This window comes from Biomphalaria glabrata, chromosome 6 (assembly GCF_947242115.1).
Source record: "Biomphalaria glabrata chromosome 6, xgBioGlab47.1, whole genome shotgun sequence".
NCBI lineage: Eukaryota > Metazoa > Mollusca > Gastropoda > Planorbidae > Biomphalaria > Biomphalaria glabrata.
In genome coordinates, this window is record NC_074716.1 from 22084736 (window position 1) to 22099337 (window position 14602).

Consider the following 14602-nt stretch of genomic DNA (forward strand, 5'->3'; position numbering starts at 1 on the left):
TAAGCCTAAAAGGTAAATGAAACCAAACTTAGCTCTACAGTGCCCAATTCTAAATCTCAAGCATTCTTAAAACAATGAAATAGATCACTTGCTACCATGGTTTGAATTATTTTTTTATTAACACATTTACTTTGAAAACTCTTAATTAAAGGCATGTTATGTTGAGACCAAGACACCATTTCAACCACTTGATCGATTTAAAAGTTGTTTATTTATTTATTGAATGCTATTGAAAAAGTAAGACACCAATCTACAGTCACTAAGAAACAAGTTGTTCATCTCCCCATCCCCAAGAAAGAATATGACAAACAACACCTTCAAGTCTTCAAATGTTTCTAACAAATTATTGGTGTCAGCTGCTGAGACAAAAGATTCCTTCATTGTCAATATCTGTAGAGAATGTTAAGGAAGGCCTATGCAAAAGAATTAGTAACATGTTCAAGTTAACAAACTAGTCCGCATTGTAAGACACAAAACATTTGGTTTCAGACAAAAATAATACATACAACGCATTTATTTATTATTTGAAATGTGCAGACATGCTAACATAATGATCTATTAATTTGAAGTTTTAAAAGATAATTAAAAAATGTGATACATTGTGTTTTATGAAGACTTAAGAAAACTTTTAAATATATTAATTTTTAAGCAACATGAATACAAGTGACTATTTTCTGGTTCAGCTACATCCTCAGCTGAATAGATAAATACAAGTGACTATTTTCTAGTTCAGCTACATCCTCAGCTGAATAGATAAATACAAGTGACTATTTTCTGGTTCAGCTACATCCTCAGCTGAATAGATAAATACAAGTGACTATTTTCTGGTTCAGCTACATCCTCAGCTGAATAGATAAATAGCTGTAAGACACATCATGACTGGATGACTTTAAGAAGTACATACTAAGTACTTGAAGGTCTACCTTCAAATCTAAATTCTTCATAATAAATATCTAGTAATTTAAATTAAAATTTTGATTAAACATGCATTATTTTGGGGTTTTGGCACATCTGCACTACTAAGGCCATGTCATGCCCATAATCCCTCTATGGTTATTCTCCCTTTATATCCCAAGAGTTAAATTTTACAGTCACTAAAAACAAGGTCTAGTCACAATTAAGATAGTAAAAATAGAAAAAAAAATAGGACAGAGATATTGTGAATATCTATTATCTACAATTCAATAAAAATCTTTTGTAAATAATAGATATTCACCATCTCTTTGTCCTATCACTAATCAAATCATGGCATTATTTTGTTAAGACTCAATAATGTAAAAAAAATAAAAATGGATGCAGTATGGTATGAACTATATAGAGACAGAAAGTAAATGCATCCAGTTATCTAAAGCTACTCATCGCAAAACCTTTTTTTCTTTCTAAAAGGATACAAGTTTCTCTTTCTGTTTGAAGAATGTCAGTCCCTGAAGTTTGTGACCAGGCTTAAATGACATTTTTCTGAGTTCTTGTACTTCATGGAAATCAGACAAGTGATAGAATGGTAGGAATGCTTTTCTCTTGTTTTGAATACCAAGAGTATAACCAATACTATCTACAGATAAAATGACAGCTTCATTGATCTGAAAAGAAAATGTCTCTGTTGTTTTGTGGCAAACTAATTACTTTTTAGAAAATAATTATTAGAAAAGAAAAGTAATTTTTAAAGAATTAACTTTAAAAAAAAATATTTTAAAGTTCTGTGTAATTTTGTCAATATGGAGAGATTTTTACAAATCTATATACAATTGTAGGATTATGTGGTCATCTGTCTGTTACAGCATATGCTTAGCACAGACTACGATTTTTTTTTTCAACTAGTAGCTCTTGAAACAATATCTTATCTTATATAATACAGACGTTACTTCAAAAAAGAATATGATTACGTCCTACGCGTCATGCATTTAGTCATGCATATTAACCAATGACTTAAATTCAGCCAAGTCACTGGTTTTCCTGGCTAGCTCAGGCAACCCATTCCATGCTCTAATAGCACTAGGGAAGAAGGAGTGTTTGTACAAATTTGTCCTAGCATATGGGTCAAGGAATGTGCCTTTATCTTTGTGTCTTTCAGAGTATTTTATTAAATTCTGTTTTTGTATTTGAAGATTATGGTTCAGTGTTTTATGTATGATTGCTACTTTTTTTGAGCCTTCTGTCCTGAAGGCTTTCTAAATTTAGTGATTTTACTAAAGGTGTTACTCTAGTCAAATGTGAATATTCGTTTGTTATGAATCTCACTGCTCTATTTTGTGTCTGTTCCAGTTTCTTAATGTTTTCTTGAGTTGAGGGGTCCCAAACGTAGGTCAAGAAAATAAATATATCTGAGACTACACTAGAAAATTAGGGTAAAAAACTTGTCTAGATGTAAACAAATCAAACTGACCAGAATGAAAAATGTTATAAGGAAAATGTGAAAGTCACCCTGTCTATTTAAGGGCTATAAAAGGAAAAGGGATTATGGTCAGTCAATCAGTTTGATTCTGCCAGTCGCTTAAGTGTAACAACATTTTACTAATTTAATGCTCATTCAGTTCAGAATGTAGTGTGACTATTTCAAGGAGTTTCTATTTTGTATAGACTAAGTAATTACCTTTCTGATAGAAATATCCAAAGGTTCTAAACATTTTCTAGGACTAGTCACAGGTTCATCCCCAAACTGAAATAGATCAATGATGTAAACTTTGAAAGCAATTTGGTTTTCATTGTTTTCATGAACATTAAACCTTTACAGTTCTAAGCTGAATAAAAAAGAACTAGAAATATGCTACAGAAAAATTGAATTGTTCTAACAAAAGAAGTTTATTCTACATTACCTTTGATTTGTTACAAGTAATTCTTTCAGAAAAACTACTTTGATATTGGAATTGAACAATGCATAACTTTAAATAATATTAACACTGAGAAGGAAATACTAAGAGCAGCATTGTACTAAAGATGTCTACAATATATTTCTTTGTAGAAAGTAACAAATAACAAGAAAGGACTTGCATTAAAAGAGAGTTTCAACTTCTTTTCTACAGCATTGAAGAAGACAACACGACATCTAATGACTTGTCCAACATAAAAGAGACTGTCAGGACTCTCCACCTTCTCTTTGCTCATATCCTTTAAAGTAACATAACCCTAGGAAGGAGAAAGAACATATAATTTTTAATGAATGCTCCCTACAAATATTTTCAATATTACTGAGAATGAAACTAAATCTACTTAAGATACACTCAGTTACACTAAAGAAATATCCAAAAAGAGAAAGTGAAAAGTTTTGATACAGATTTTTAAAAAATAAATAATTAGCAATCAAAATATCATGTTCTATTTAACAATAGTATTAACAAGAGTTAATTTTGTACTATAAATGCTATTGATTTGCAGTTTGTTATTCATTTTTTTAATAATCAGACAAACAATATTTGATATCATTAGCATTGTGTAAATGACTTTTTTGCTTTGTAGACGTGGTGGCTGAGCAGTAAAGTGCTTGGCTTCCAAGCCAGAGGTCCCGGGTTCAAATCCTGGTGAAGATTGGGATTTTTAATTTTGGAATCTTTGGGCGCCTCTGAATTCACCCAGCTCTTATGGGTACCTGACGTTAGTTGGGGAAAAGTAAAGGTGGTTTGTTGTGCTGGCCACATGACACCCTTATAAACCATAGGCCACAGAAACAGATGACCTTTACATCATCTGCCCTATAGACCACAAGATCTGAAATGGGAACTTTACTTTTTTTTATATAGGTTTTTTTAGTTTTTTTCTGCTTTTCAAACAATTAACTCAGTCAAAACCAGAATAAGTTAAGTGACAAGATGGTACTGGCTGGCAAAAAGCTGGGACTAACTGCATTATGGGAATAACTGCTTGATATGGTGCAATTAGCTGTTTTTCTGTTCTCCATTGTCCTAAGAGCTCTCCTATTGCTATCCTGTTAGCCTACATAAACACTGCATTAACCCTTAAAACGCGTGTGGTAGTTTAGCCTCTAAATATCAGAATTGTAATTCCATTTTGTATACGCTCAGTGAAAATCAGCTCAGCACTTTAAGGGTTAATACTAAAGACAGAAATTTGGCTTACTTTAACATTATTAAAGAATGTCACAATTAATACTCTTTCTTTAATAGCACTGATATAACCTTCCAATTCCATCTGAGGTCTCAACTGGCTATACTCTGTAACAGGGTCCTTCAACTTCACTAAGGACTGTTTGTGAGTTAAAAATACTTTATTCTTTTCAACATCAACACCAAGGACCTGTACACAAATCATATTACATTCATATATTGCATTACATTTATCCAATTATTTCATTTTAACTAATGTTCAATTTGAGAAAATATTTTTAAAAATAATAAACCCTGAAAATTTTAAGACTCAAATTAAATTAAATACAATGCTACATTTTAGACATCCATTCTATACAATGAAAGACTTTCCCTCTCAATTAGGAAAAAAAAAATTAAAAAATAATTTAATTCCAACCAGTCAATAAGCCTGTTCTTTCAAGTGACAGAAAAAGTTTTGTAAATGTTTCCTATCTGCATTCAGTTTTATCCTAATGTAACAATGTTACAAAATCAGAATTTAATTCTAGAAAGCAGAAATGTCTTTTAAAATGTCCATAACTTGCTTTTGTAATATACTTTTTTTTACATTTTATTCTTGTCATATTGGATACACTATTGCAGAGTCCCTTACCACCAGGATGGTATCTCACCATCACAGCTGATTAGTAGTTTTAATCAATAACTGGAAAAGTGGTTAGAGTGCTGAGACTAATCCTAAAAGTCACAGTCTTGAAGCAAATGAGTCACCACAATGCTTTAATAATCCAGGGACCACATTGAGGGTAAAATTGTCACAGTTGCATTACTTGATATGAAATGGCATTATCTTTTAGTTCAATCTTTAAATAAATTTTACCAAAGAAAATATACTAAAAATACTTCCACAAAATGTGGAATTTAAAATCACAGATTTAGCATAATTATAAAACAAGCTAGTTTGTAAACAAAACAATATTTCTCTCCTTCCCAATGTTTTGACTTACTCTACATTTTAATTTCATTCCTGGGGTAAATTTCTTTTCAGGTTTTTTTATGGGCACATCAGCCAAATGTAGACAAGTGATGAAAGAGAAGATAGACTTGGCCAGTTTGACAAGGATTCCATTAGCAGTCACATCTTTCACAATGACCTGTGGGACACATGCATAGGTGTGAGTGTATGCAAATGTTAAAAAAATAAATTAAGAATAGAAAATATAAAAGCTGAAAAATTAACTCACTTCTAATAGTTCACCAACAGAAATTTCATTTATTTGAATAAATTTCATCTGTAGAATACGTCTGAATAAAACAATCAGTGGTAAATGTTAAAACTTTGTAAGACATGTTTTACTAAATTTGTCAATAAAATTACATTTTTACTAATTAAATTTGAAAACTATGAAAGTTACTGTTCTTACTGATAGGATGGAAGGTGAAAGTTATAATGACATGATTCTGTCAAAAAGTAAATAAACATCTCAAACCATTTAACCACTCTATACCAACTAGAATATTAAAACAGAGCTCATATGAATATTTTTTTTACACAAACACACACAAAGCTATAAAAAAAAATCTTTCTTTCATCACAAAAAAATTTTGAAAATTTTATTTGCCTTAAGAACTTTTCAAATGTTTAGTAGGGAGTTAATTCATCGAACTACTTAACACAATTAAAACTACTGTCTAAATAAAGACCAGATGAAAAAAATTACTTTTTCAGAGTGATAAGAGCCAGTCCATCCATGAAATTAAATCCAAGAATTCGACACTTGTGTGTTGAGTTAGGAGTATATTTCTGAAGCTTAGCAGACTCTTTATTGACATCACTCAACTGGCTCATCTATAAGCAAAAGAAAGTGTGTCATAACAGGAACTGTTTTTAAATGCACATTCAGGTATTACATCAATTCAATTCAATGTCAGATGTGTCAGTTTGAAATTCATCAAATGTGTCGATTCAAAATTCATCAAATGTGTCAGTTTAAAATTCCTTGAGTATGTCAATTCAAAATGTGCATAATTTACATAATAGTTACATACATACAGCAGATTAGAAGTTAAACACAAGACCAAAACAAAGTAGCAGAGTAACATTATCCAAAGTAGTTTATAGAGTTTATAAAACTAAATCATTTTTAGGAGCAATTTGTATCATGCTAGATTTCTTTCTTCAGCTAATACTTACAGCAGCAAAGCCTGTAATGTTGTTAGGTAAATGAAACATAACACCTTTTTTTTTCTGAGTCCAAGCAACTTTAGCTTCACAGATAGTACTGATTTGCAAATCTCCAAAAACCTTAACAGGTCTACCATCAAACTGAACATGTTTAGGGAGTGCTGTCAAATGTAGTGTTTTAGTGTTTACATCTATGTACAAAAGCTTCAGGCTGACCTGGAAAAGATTTGGTTCAAGGGAAACACACCAAATTGAAACTTTGTGCAACAGTGAATCTTTGAGGCCACATAACACAATGATTTAGGACAAAGAATGAGCTTGATTTTAAAAGACATCATCATAATTGACAAAAATATTTTGCGCTTTTTTAAAATAAAGATTTATTTATCAACAGATTTTTAAAAAAAAATTCATTTTATCATGGAGAGAGCAAAGTATTTTTCTATTGAATAGAAAATGAGTTTGATATTTTGTCATTTAATTTGTTATCATTTCAATTTACTATTTAGATGCTAAATACAAAAGGTAAAGTCATTTAGACTGCTTTGATGAACAAAGAAAACTTTTAAACAAATGATTTAGATTACAATCAAAGGATTTCTTTCCATGTTAATTTAATATGATATATTGTTTAATTTTACCTGCTGGCCAACAGAGAAAAGTTTTGGATGTTTCCACAAATGAGTGATATGAACATGGCCTGGAAATGTTAAAACATTCACAACCAGCCCTCCATCAAAAACCTAACGAAATACAGACATAAAATTAATTGTATCATAAACTCAGTTCACTTCATTGTTTCTTATAATACAAAAAGAAAAGGACTTTTTTTTTATATGGGAACATAATAATGATCACTAAATATAGATCATTTAGCTGCAAATATTAGCATTGAAAACATACACTTTGGATTAATCCTTTGAAATTCATTCCAGGCAAAAAACAGTTCAAATTACTGGTATCTGTCAGCTAAAAAAAAAGTCAAATTGAAAAATATAATATGGAAGCATCAATTATTTCCTAATTATTGAGAAGTTTGCTTTGATGTAAACAGAATCTGAGCTACAAGCATGTTCCACTATTTGTAATGCTCATATTCTAGGCTCTTATCGTTATTAACATTTAATCCTCTCATTAAAAAAAAGTAATTTTCTGTTTAACACTTACTCAGTTTAAAATAAATTAAAATGTCACTATGTCAGTGCTATAGCAACACATCTTGACAATGGTATAGATCAAATTTATGTATTAAACACTATGCAGCTGATGACTAATTGAATATCTGGTTATACTTACTGCTGAAGATTGTACTGCTAACGGATCTATGGTTACAGTCAGAACATGATTTTCTCCTTCTGTACATTTGAATTTATCTTTAAATTGCGTTACACACCACAATGGCTGACCAACACTCAAAGGAGATCCTATACCAATCATGTTAAAAACAATAATAATAAAAAAAAATGTATGCAAGAAAAGTTCTCTTTGAGACTAAAAAATTCATAGGGCAAGTTCACCTGTTCTTAAGTTAACAAAAACAAGCAAAATACAAAAAAAAAACACACAAAAAAAGACACAATATATTCAGTGTATCAACTTGTTTGGATTATTCATGTAATTAAATTTGTAATAAGCCTCAGACAACAATGTTTAAGGGGGACTAATTCAGCACCACTTCAGCCAAGAACAATTTCTTTCCCTTCCCAAACAAAGTAATTTATTACCAATAGTTAATTAATTAATTAATTATTTTTAAATTGATTCTTGTGTTGTCAGGTAAAAGAAATAATTGTACAAAATTTCAGCTTGATCCAACATTGAGTGTCCGAGAAATAATGTGTACAAACTTTTGGCCAGACAGACAGAGATAGTTGATATAAACTTGTAAAAAAAAAAAAAAGTATCACTATCAGTATAGCAACCAGTTGCTTTTACTCCATCCAATAAATACCAAGTATCACTTTTCCATGACAAAATTTTAGGAGTTTTTTGATGAAATGTATGTATATGTATATATGTGTGTGTGTGTGTCCCATCCATTTGTGTGATGCATTGTAAAAAAAAATACACAAAACTCTGCATTTATCAAATCAATTATTGTTTCTACATTTTGGAAATAAATATCTTGCCCAACATCCCACCCAGAACAGAAACAACGTCATTAGCTGTGTTATGTCCACAGAAAATGTAATGAAAGTTATCTTTTAATCAAGTAACAACTGTCATACCAAAAGCTCAAACAACCATTTTTTTCTACAAAGATTTATTAAGGAACATTACACATGGTTGCTATTTCATTTTTTTTTATAAACATTCTTAGAGATGCCTTCATTAGGTATATTCTCTGTGTTAGTTCCTATGTGTATGTTATGAAAATCGTATTCTGTATCTGTTATCGTTCTTTTTTTTACATGTGCTTGTAACTCGTCCGTGAGAATGTGTTCACGAAACGTGTGTTGTGTAGCCATTCAGTGTATTAAAGCCATACTATACAGACATGGTTTTTGACTCTCTTATCTTTATGTTCATAACAATATAATATACTAAATCCAAAACTGTGAAGTTGTTAGAATTTCGAAATGGATAGGATATTTCGGCCAGAGAAATTTGACATCGAGCCCACAGCACCTCAAGCAGCAGAGCATTGGCAGCACTGGTATGAAACTTTATATCAGCAGTATCAGTAGATAATCTTGATTACTAAGAAACTACTGATAAACTATATCTCTCCTGCTGTATATCAAATGATACTTGATAAAGAGACATTTGATGAAGCAATCCAGACTCTAAATGATATCTACATTCAACCAAAGAATGAGGTGTTTGCTAGGCACAGGCTAGCTACTTGCAAACAAGAGCAAAGTCAAACTATAGACGCCTACATGCAGAAATTAAGAATTCTATCCAAAGATTGCAACTTCAAAGCGGTGACTGCTGAACAACACTGAGAAGAGGCTAGTAGAGATTCGTTTATCAATGAACTAGTGTCCAAAAGCATTCGAAAACATCTACTTGAAAAGACTGTTTTAAGTTTAAAGGACGCCTTCGAGGAGGCTCGCTTACTAGAACATGCTTATCAGCACTCATTACAGTATGAATCATCACAGCCGGAAACGAATTGCGCGGCAACTACTCCCACCAATTCTTCGGCCTCACCGTTGCCAAATGTAACGATTCCTCAAAATGCATTAGCTAGCAAGTGCTACTTTTGCGGCAGGGTTAAACATCCCCGATCTCAATGCCCTGCAAGGGAAGCCACATGCAACCAGTGCTCCAAAAAGGGCCATTTTCAGAAAGTTTGCAAATATATGGCTTCAACAGTTTCGGCTATCGCTACTGTACAGCCTATGAATCTAAACAAATCTACAATACCTATTTGCATCAACAATGTGCTATTGAAGGCCCTAGTAGACACTGGGAGCTGTGAAAGCTATATTTCGAAGTACATCGCTAAGAAGCACAAATGGACATATCTACGCTAACATACGTCTCAAAAATGAACGATACGAGGGAGTTAGACTTTCTCTACTAGACAATTTATGCTCTGACGTAATTCTTGGACTTGACTTTATAAGTTTGCACCAAAACTTGTTTATTCCTTTCGATGGTCAGAAACCATCATTATGCCTGAGTACTCTCCAGCCAGCGAAGGTAGAGGCTCCTAGCCTATTTAGTAATCTGTCACCAAACTGTACCCCAGTGGCTTCAAGGTCTCGCAGATACTCAATTCCAGATAGAAAGTTTATAGAGAAGGAAATTCAACAACTAATAAAGGATGAAATTATTGAACCATCTAAATCTCCCTGGCGTGCACAAGTCCTAGTCACAACAAATGAAGTCTTAAATCTTTTTCTCCTAACAGATGATTCCAACAGAATGTGGTAAATAATTACGGAGAGAAAGAGTTAAGCAAGCTGCGATGTTTACGTCTTATATTTAGGCATTTTAATACAAACTGTCAAACTAAATTATAGGGCCTAATATATAAATCTAGTATTTAGTATTTGTATTATATAGTATTTGTTAGATCCAATAATCTAACAATCAAGTTTTACTAGGAAATAAAATTTAATTACTTTAATTAGTAAAATGTAATTAATTACATCAACCAAAATGTGTCTTTCAGTATGTTCAACTATTTTCCTAGCTATGTTACTTTCATGTATATACTATTCTATCTTGCATGAATTTGAAAAGTACTTACCACAATTACAAGTCTTTATAAAAGCTTCAGCATTTTTACTTGGAAGAAATGCCTTTAATCCCTTGATTCCCAACTCTACACTGTAGCCATGATCTTCAACACTAGAGACACTACCAAACAGCAACTAGAACATAAATGTTGAACAACAATTATATGCTTTACAGGATGTGGTTCCTGATATCAAGATGTATATATTGAATTGGGAGCAAAAGAAGCCCTATATCTCTTATAAGGTAGCTTGGAACAAAAGAAGTGGATGACATACAATTAATGTGCAATTAAAGAAATAGCTGACATACAATCAGAATGAAGTGAAAAAAGTTGCCAACTTGTGCTCTGATCCTGTGCACCTTTCCTAGATTTACTTTGATAGCATGGGCGTAGCCAGGGGGGGGGGGTTGGGGTTCAAACCCCCCCCCCCCGAAATGAACCCCCCCCCCCGCGGAATTAAGTGACTGATTTTTTATTCATTTTGTCTATTTTAGGTGAGATTTTAATACTAAATCATCACTTACCACAGCACAGCCGAGGGGGTTTTGAGTTAAAAACCCTCTACCAGGGGGTATTGAGATTTAAAAAAACCCTATCAGGGGGTTTTGGGATACAAATCCCTCTACCAGGGGGTTTTGAGTTTAAAACCCCCTACCAGGGGGTTTTGAGATTTAAAAAACCCCTATCAGGGGGTTTTGAGATACAAATCCCTCTACCAGGGGGTTTTGAATTTAAATCCCCCTCTATTAAACCCCCTACCACAGGTTTTGCAGTTAAATCCCCCTCTTCTATAAAACAAAACAAAAAAATGCAAACAACAATCCCCAAATTCCATCAGCACAGTTAAGGAAGATTTTGATTTTAAAACCCCCTCCAAAATTTACGATAAACCCCCTCTCCAATATAAAAAAAGCAAATTACACACTCAAAATTCCCCCCCCCCTCTCCAGTTGGGGTTTGAAGCTAAAAAGTACATATTCAATATAAAAAAAAGCAAATTACACACTATAAAATCTATGAGCGTAGCCAAAGGGGTTTTGAGTTTAAAACCCCCTGCCTGCGGGGTTTCAAGCTGAAAACTACCTCTTCAATATTAAAAAAAAAGCAAATTACGCACTCAAAATGCTATGAGGGTGGTTTTGAGTTTAAATCCGCCTCCTCTAGATGGCTTTTTCTTTAAAGTTTAAAACCCCTCCAGATGGTTTTGAGTTTAAAATTTCCCTACAGAGCGTTTAGAGTTGAAAACCTCTCTCTTAAATATTATTTTAAAGCAAACTACAGTCACCATATTCTATGATCGTAGCTAAATGGGGTTTTGAATTTAAAAAAAAACAACTCCAGAGATTTTTTAGTTTAAAACCCCTCAGATGAAACAGATGATTTTGACGAAAAAACTTTCCTTTTCGATATAAAATCTAAAGCGAAATACAGGCATGTAATTCCAAGAGCGTAGTCAAGAAAGGTTACAAATTTCTACCAGTGGCTTGGGCTCCATTAATAAAGTGTGAATAGTGTTCTGCCAAAATTGAAAAAAACACTAAATGTGACTCAACAAAGATGGCTAAGACATATTTTAGGAGTCAGTTATAGAGATCGGGTCTAAATCAAAGAAATCATATGCCGAACTGTGAGTCGAACCCTTAGTAAGGTTGTGATAGAGCGTCGCATGAGGTTATGCGGGACATGTTCTCCAAAAAAATGAATAACGCAAAATAAGAGTTGCGGAAACAGCACAGGAACCAACATGCCTGGTTTAAAAAGTTCATCAGGTGATCTGATGTCCTAAAAAATTTCAAATGTAAATGTAATAAAAGTACTGGTAAAAATAGACAAAATAATATGTAACAAAAAAAAACAAACAACAACTTTAAAGTAAAATATAAATAAGAATTTAATAAAAAAAAATAAAAAGAGCATAATGCTTCAATGAATGCATAACAAGCTAGTTCTATTTTGTTTTTTCAATTCTAAAGACTAAATCAAGCCATGATTTCATCCTACCACTCTAAAAAAGCCATTGAAAGTATTAAAAATGTACAGCACTAAATGATGGTTTCCTACCTCTGATAGATACTTCTCCTCACAGTCAACAAGTTTATTCAGATGTGTGTAACATTCAGACAGTTCTGTAATGGGCAAAGTGCCCACAACATTGCCAGGTAATGACACATATATTGAATGATCAAAGACTTGCCTAACACAGCCCATAACACGAAGGCCTGTACTAATATCCTATAGATGATAAAAAAAAATGTTACGTCACAATATTTTAATATTTATTGACAACTTAGAATATATGGCTCCTTTTTGTCTCGGAAGGCAATGGATGTGCCCAGATGAGTCACTGGTTTTGGAGATTAGCCACTTTGCAGCAGCACCAGAGTTTCCTCTCCGGGGCGCAATCCTGGGCCTTAGATAAAGGGGTCATGGGTAGCCCATGCGTCATGGTCCCTCTCTCAACCTTGCAGATGAGATCCAAAGGAACACTTTGCATTACATTTGGCACCAGCTCAGTTGCAGAAGCTGCCGAAGGGAATGTCATAGTTGCTATTCCCAACACCTATGGGGCTTCACTCCTGATTTTTCCTCCAGGTTGTCTCTTGAATCCTCATTACCACAAGGCAGCAGGGGATTGAAGTCAGAGCACCCCTCTCCTAGATGAATTGCCTTACTAGGCTGATGAGCTCCATCTGCCCGAAGCTCCCAGTTTTGTGGCGCATGTATCCGCCTTCACTCGTTTGTAAGAGCAGTTTTGCCTGGCTTAATATCTTAACCAAACGAGCAGGCCAGGTGCTGGACTTAGTTGTCAGGGGCTATTTGAGATGCATGCCATTAAGAGTATTTTACAGACAATGGGAGCTTATCCCAATTGACACCCCTGGCCATGACAACATTTGAAGCCACTTAGAATATATCCATATATGTAATTGAATTGTAAAATTAGTTACTTACATCCTGTAAAGGTGTTTTGAACACTTTTTGGTTTCCACTTATTCTGCGTTTTTTTTTGTTGGTTGAGTTGAAATATGTAAACTCTTTCTCTTTTGTGACTTTTTAATTTCACCAACTGATTCCTTGGGAGATTTCTGACAAAAAAACAACAGAAAACTAACGAACTGACAAAACTGAGACTTTGACTTCTATACTAAATTTGTGAGAAAAGTACTACATTAATTTCTGTGCTATGTGCAAAAAGTATTATTGAAGTACCTCAAACTTTGGCTCTTTAGACTTAGATTCAATTAATCCTTGAACATTTTTCTTGATTGGAGTCTTGCCACGGGGAAAATCTTCAGTTTTCCACATTTTCCTCCTTGAAATGAAAAGACTGATGTACATTTTTTATCATGATTGCTTAAGGAAGCATAAAATTAGCTAATTAGAACAACCAGACTTTCACTACATTTTTGGACATTTAAAAAATTAATATTACCATTACTATTTGCAGTGGTTGAAAATCTTTTTTAAGTTCTTTTCGACAATCTAGGTTTTATTAGAATCACTTTAAAGTTTCATCAAATTGCCTAACTAATGCATTGTTGTTGGCGGAGCAGTGGCTGAGCAGTAAAGCGCTACGCTTCTGAACTGGAGGTCCTAGTCTAATCCTGGGATTTTTAATTTTGAGATCTTTGGGCACCTCTGAGTCAGCCAGCTATAATGGATATCTGATATTAGTTGGGAAAACCTAAAGGTGGTTGGTCATCGTGCTGGCCACATGACACCCTCATTAACTGTGGGCAAAAGAGACAGATGACCTTTACATCATCTGCCCTACAGATCGCAAGGTCTTAGCTATAAAGAGTAGCCTGGTCTATAGCCTTATAGATAATAAAGAAGTAATAAATGTAAATATCATATATATATATATATATATATATATATATATATATATATATAATCAAAATTATAAATCATCTTGTCTAGCTGGTTGCATGATATGTGTTCAGGAATGTCGTCTTGATGATCTTAGATTGAAACTCTGCCCACTGCCATCCCCATTAACTCACAAGAGCTTTAGGCAAGGATGTATATAATTAATTTGATAAATGCATAGTTTTTTTGTATGTTTTACAATGCATCATTCAAAAAGACAGCAAAAAAATCACCCACACCCGCCTTACCAAAAAAAAAAAAAAAAACATAAATAGACTTTGTGTTCGACTGATTGTAACAACCTGGTCAGAT

General features: G+C 33.1%; 1 protein-coding gene and 1 long non-coding RNA gene across 2 annotated transcripts in view; both read right to left on the reverse strand.

Moving 5' to 3' along the window:
- The window catches only part of LOC106064400 (protein RRP5 homolog), a 29481-nt gene extending 18758 nt beyond the window's left edge, over positions 1-10723 (reverse strand). Inside the window, exons 1-14 of the mRNA XM_056033300.1 lie at positions 10703-10723; positions 10427-10550; positions 7519-7646; positions 7126-7191; positions 6864-6965; positions 6232-6438; positions 5759-5886; positions 5282-5342; positions 5045-5191; positions 4072-4248; positions 2989-3123; positions 2591-2656; positions 1392-1580; positions 316-390 (exon numbers count right to left, since the gene is read on the reverse strand). Of these exons, the coding sequence (XP_055889275.1) occupies positions 316-390; positions 1392-1580; positions 2591-2656; positions 2989-3123; positions 4072-4248; positions 5045-5191; positions 5282-5342; positions 5759-5886; positions 6232-6438; positions 6864-6965; positions 7126-7191; positions 7519-7646; positions 10427-10550; positions 10703-10723 (1626 nt within the window). The remainder of the gene's footprint in view (positions 1-315; positions 391-1391; positions 1581-2590; positions 2657-2988; positions 3124-4071; positions 4249-5044; positions 5192-5281; positions 5343-5758; positions 5887-6231; positions 6439-6863; positions 6966-7125; positions 7192-7518; positions 7647-10426; positions 10551-10702) is intronic.
- Positions 10724-12147: 1424 nt separating this feature from the next.
- LOC129926801 (uncharacterized) lies at positions 12148-14248 on the reverse strand. Its single transcript, XR_008778541.1, has 4 exons — positions 13628-14248; positions 13370-13503; positions 12479-12649; positions 12148-12199 (listed from the first exon to the last, which is right to left on the reverse strand). It is a non-coding gene; the product is annotated as an uncharacterized LOC129926801 (long non-coding RNA).
- Positions 14249-14602: the final 354 nt, after the last annotated feature.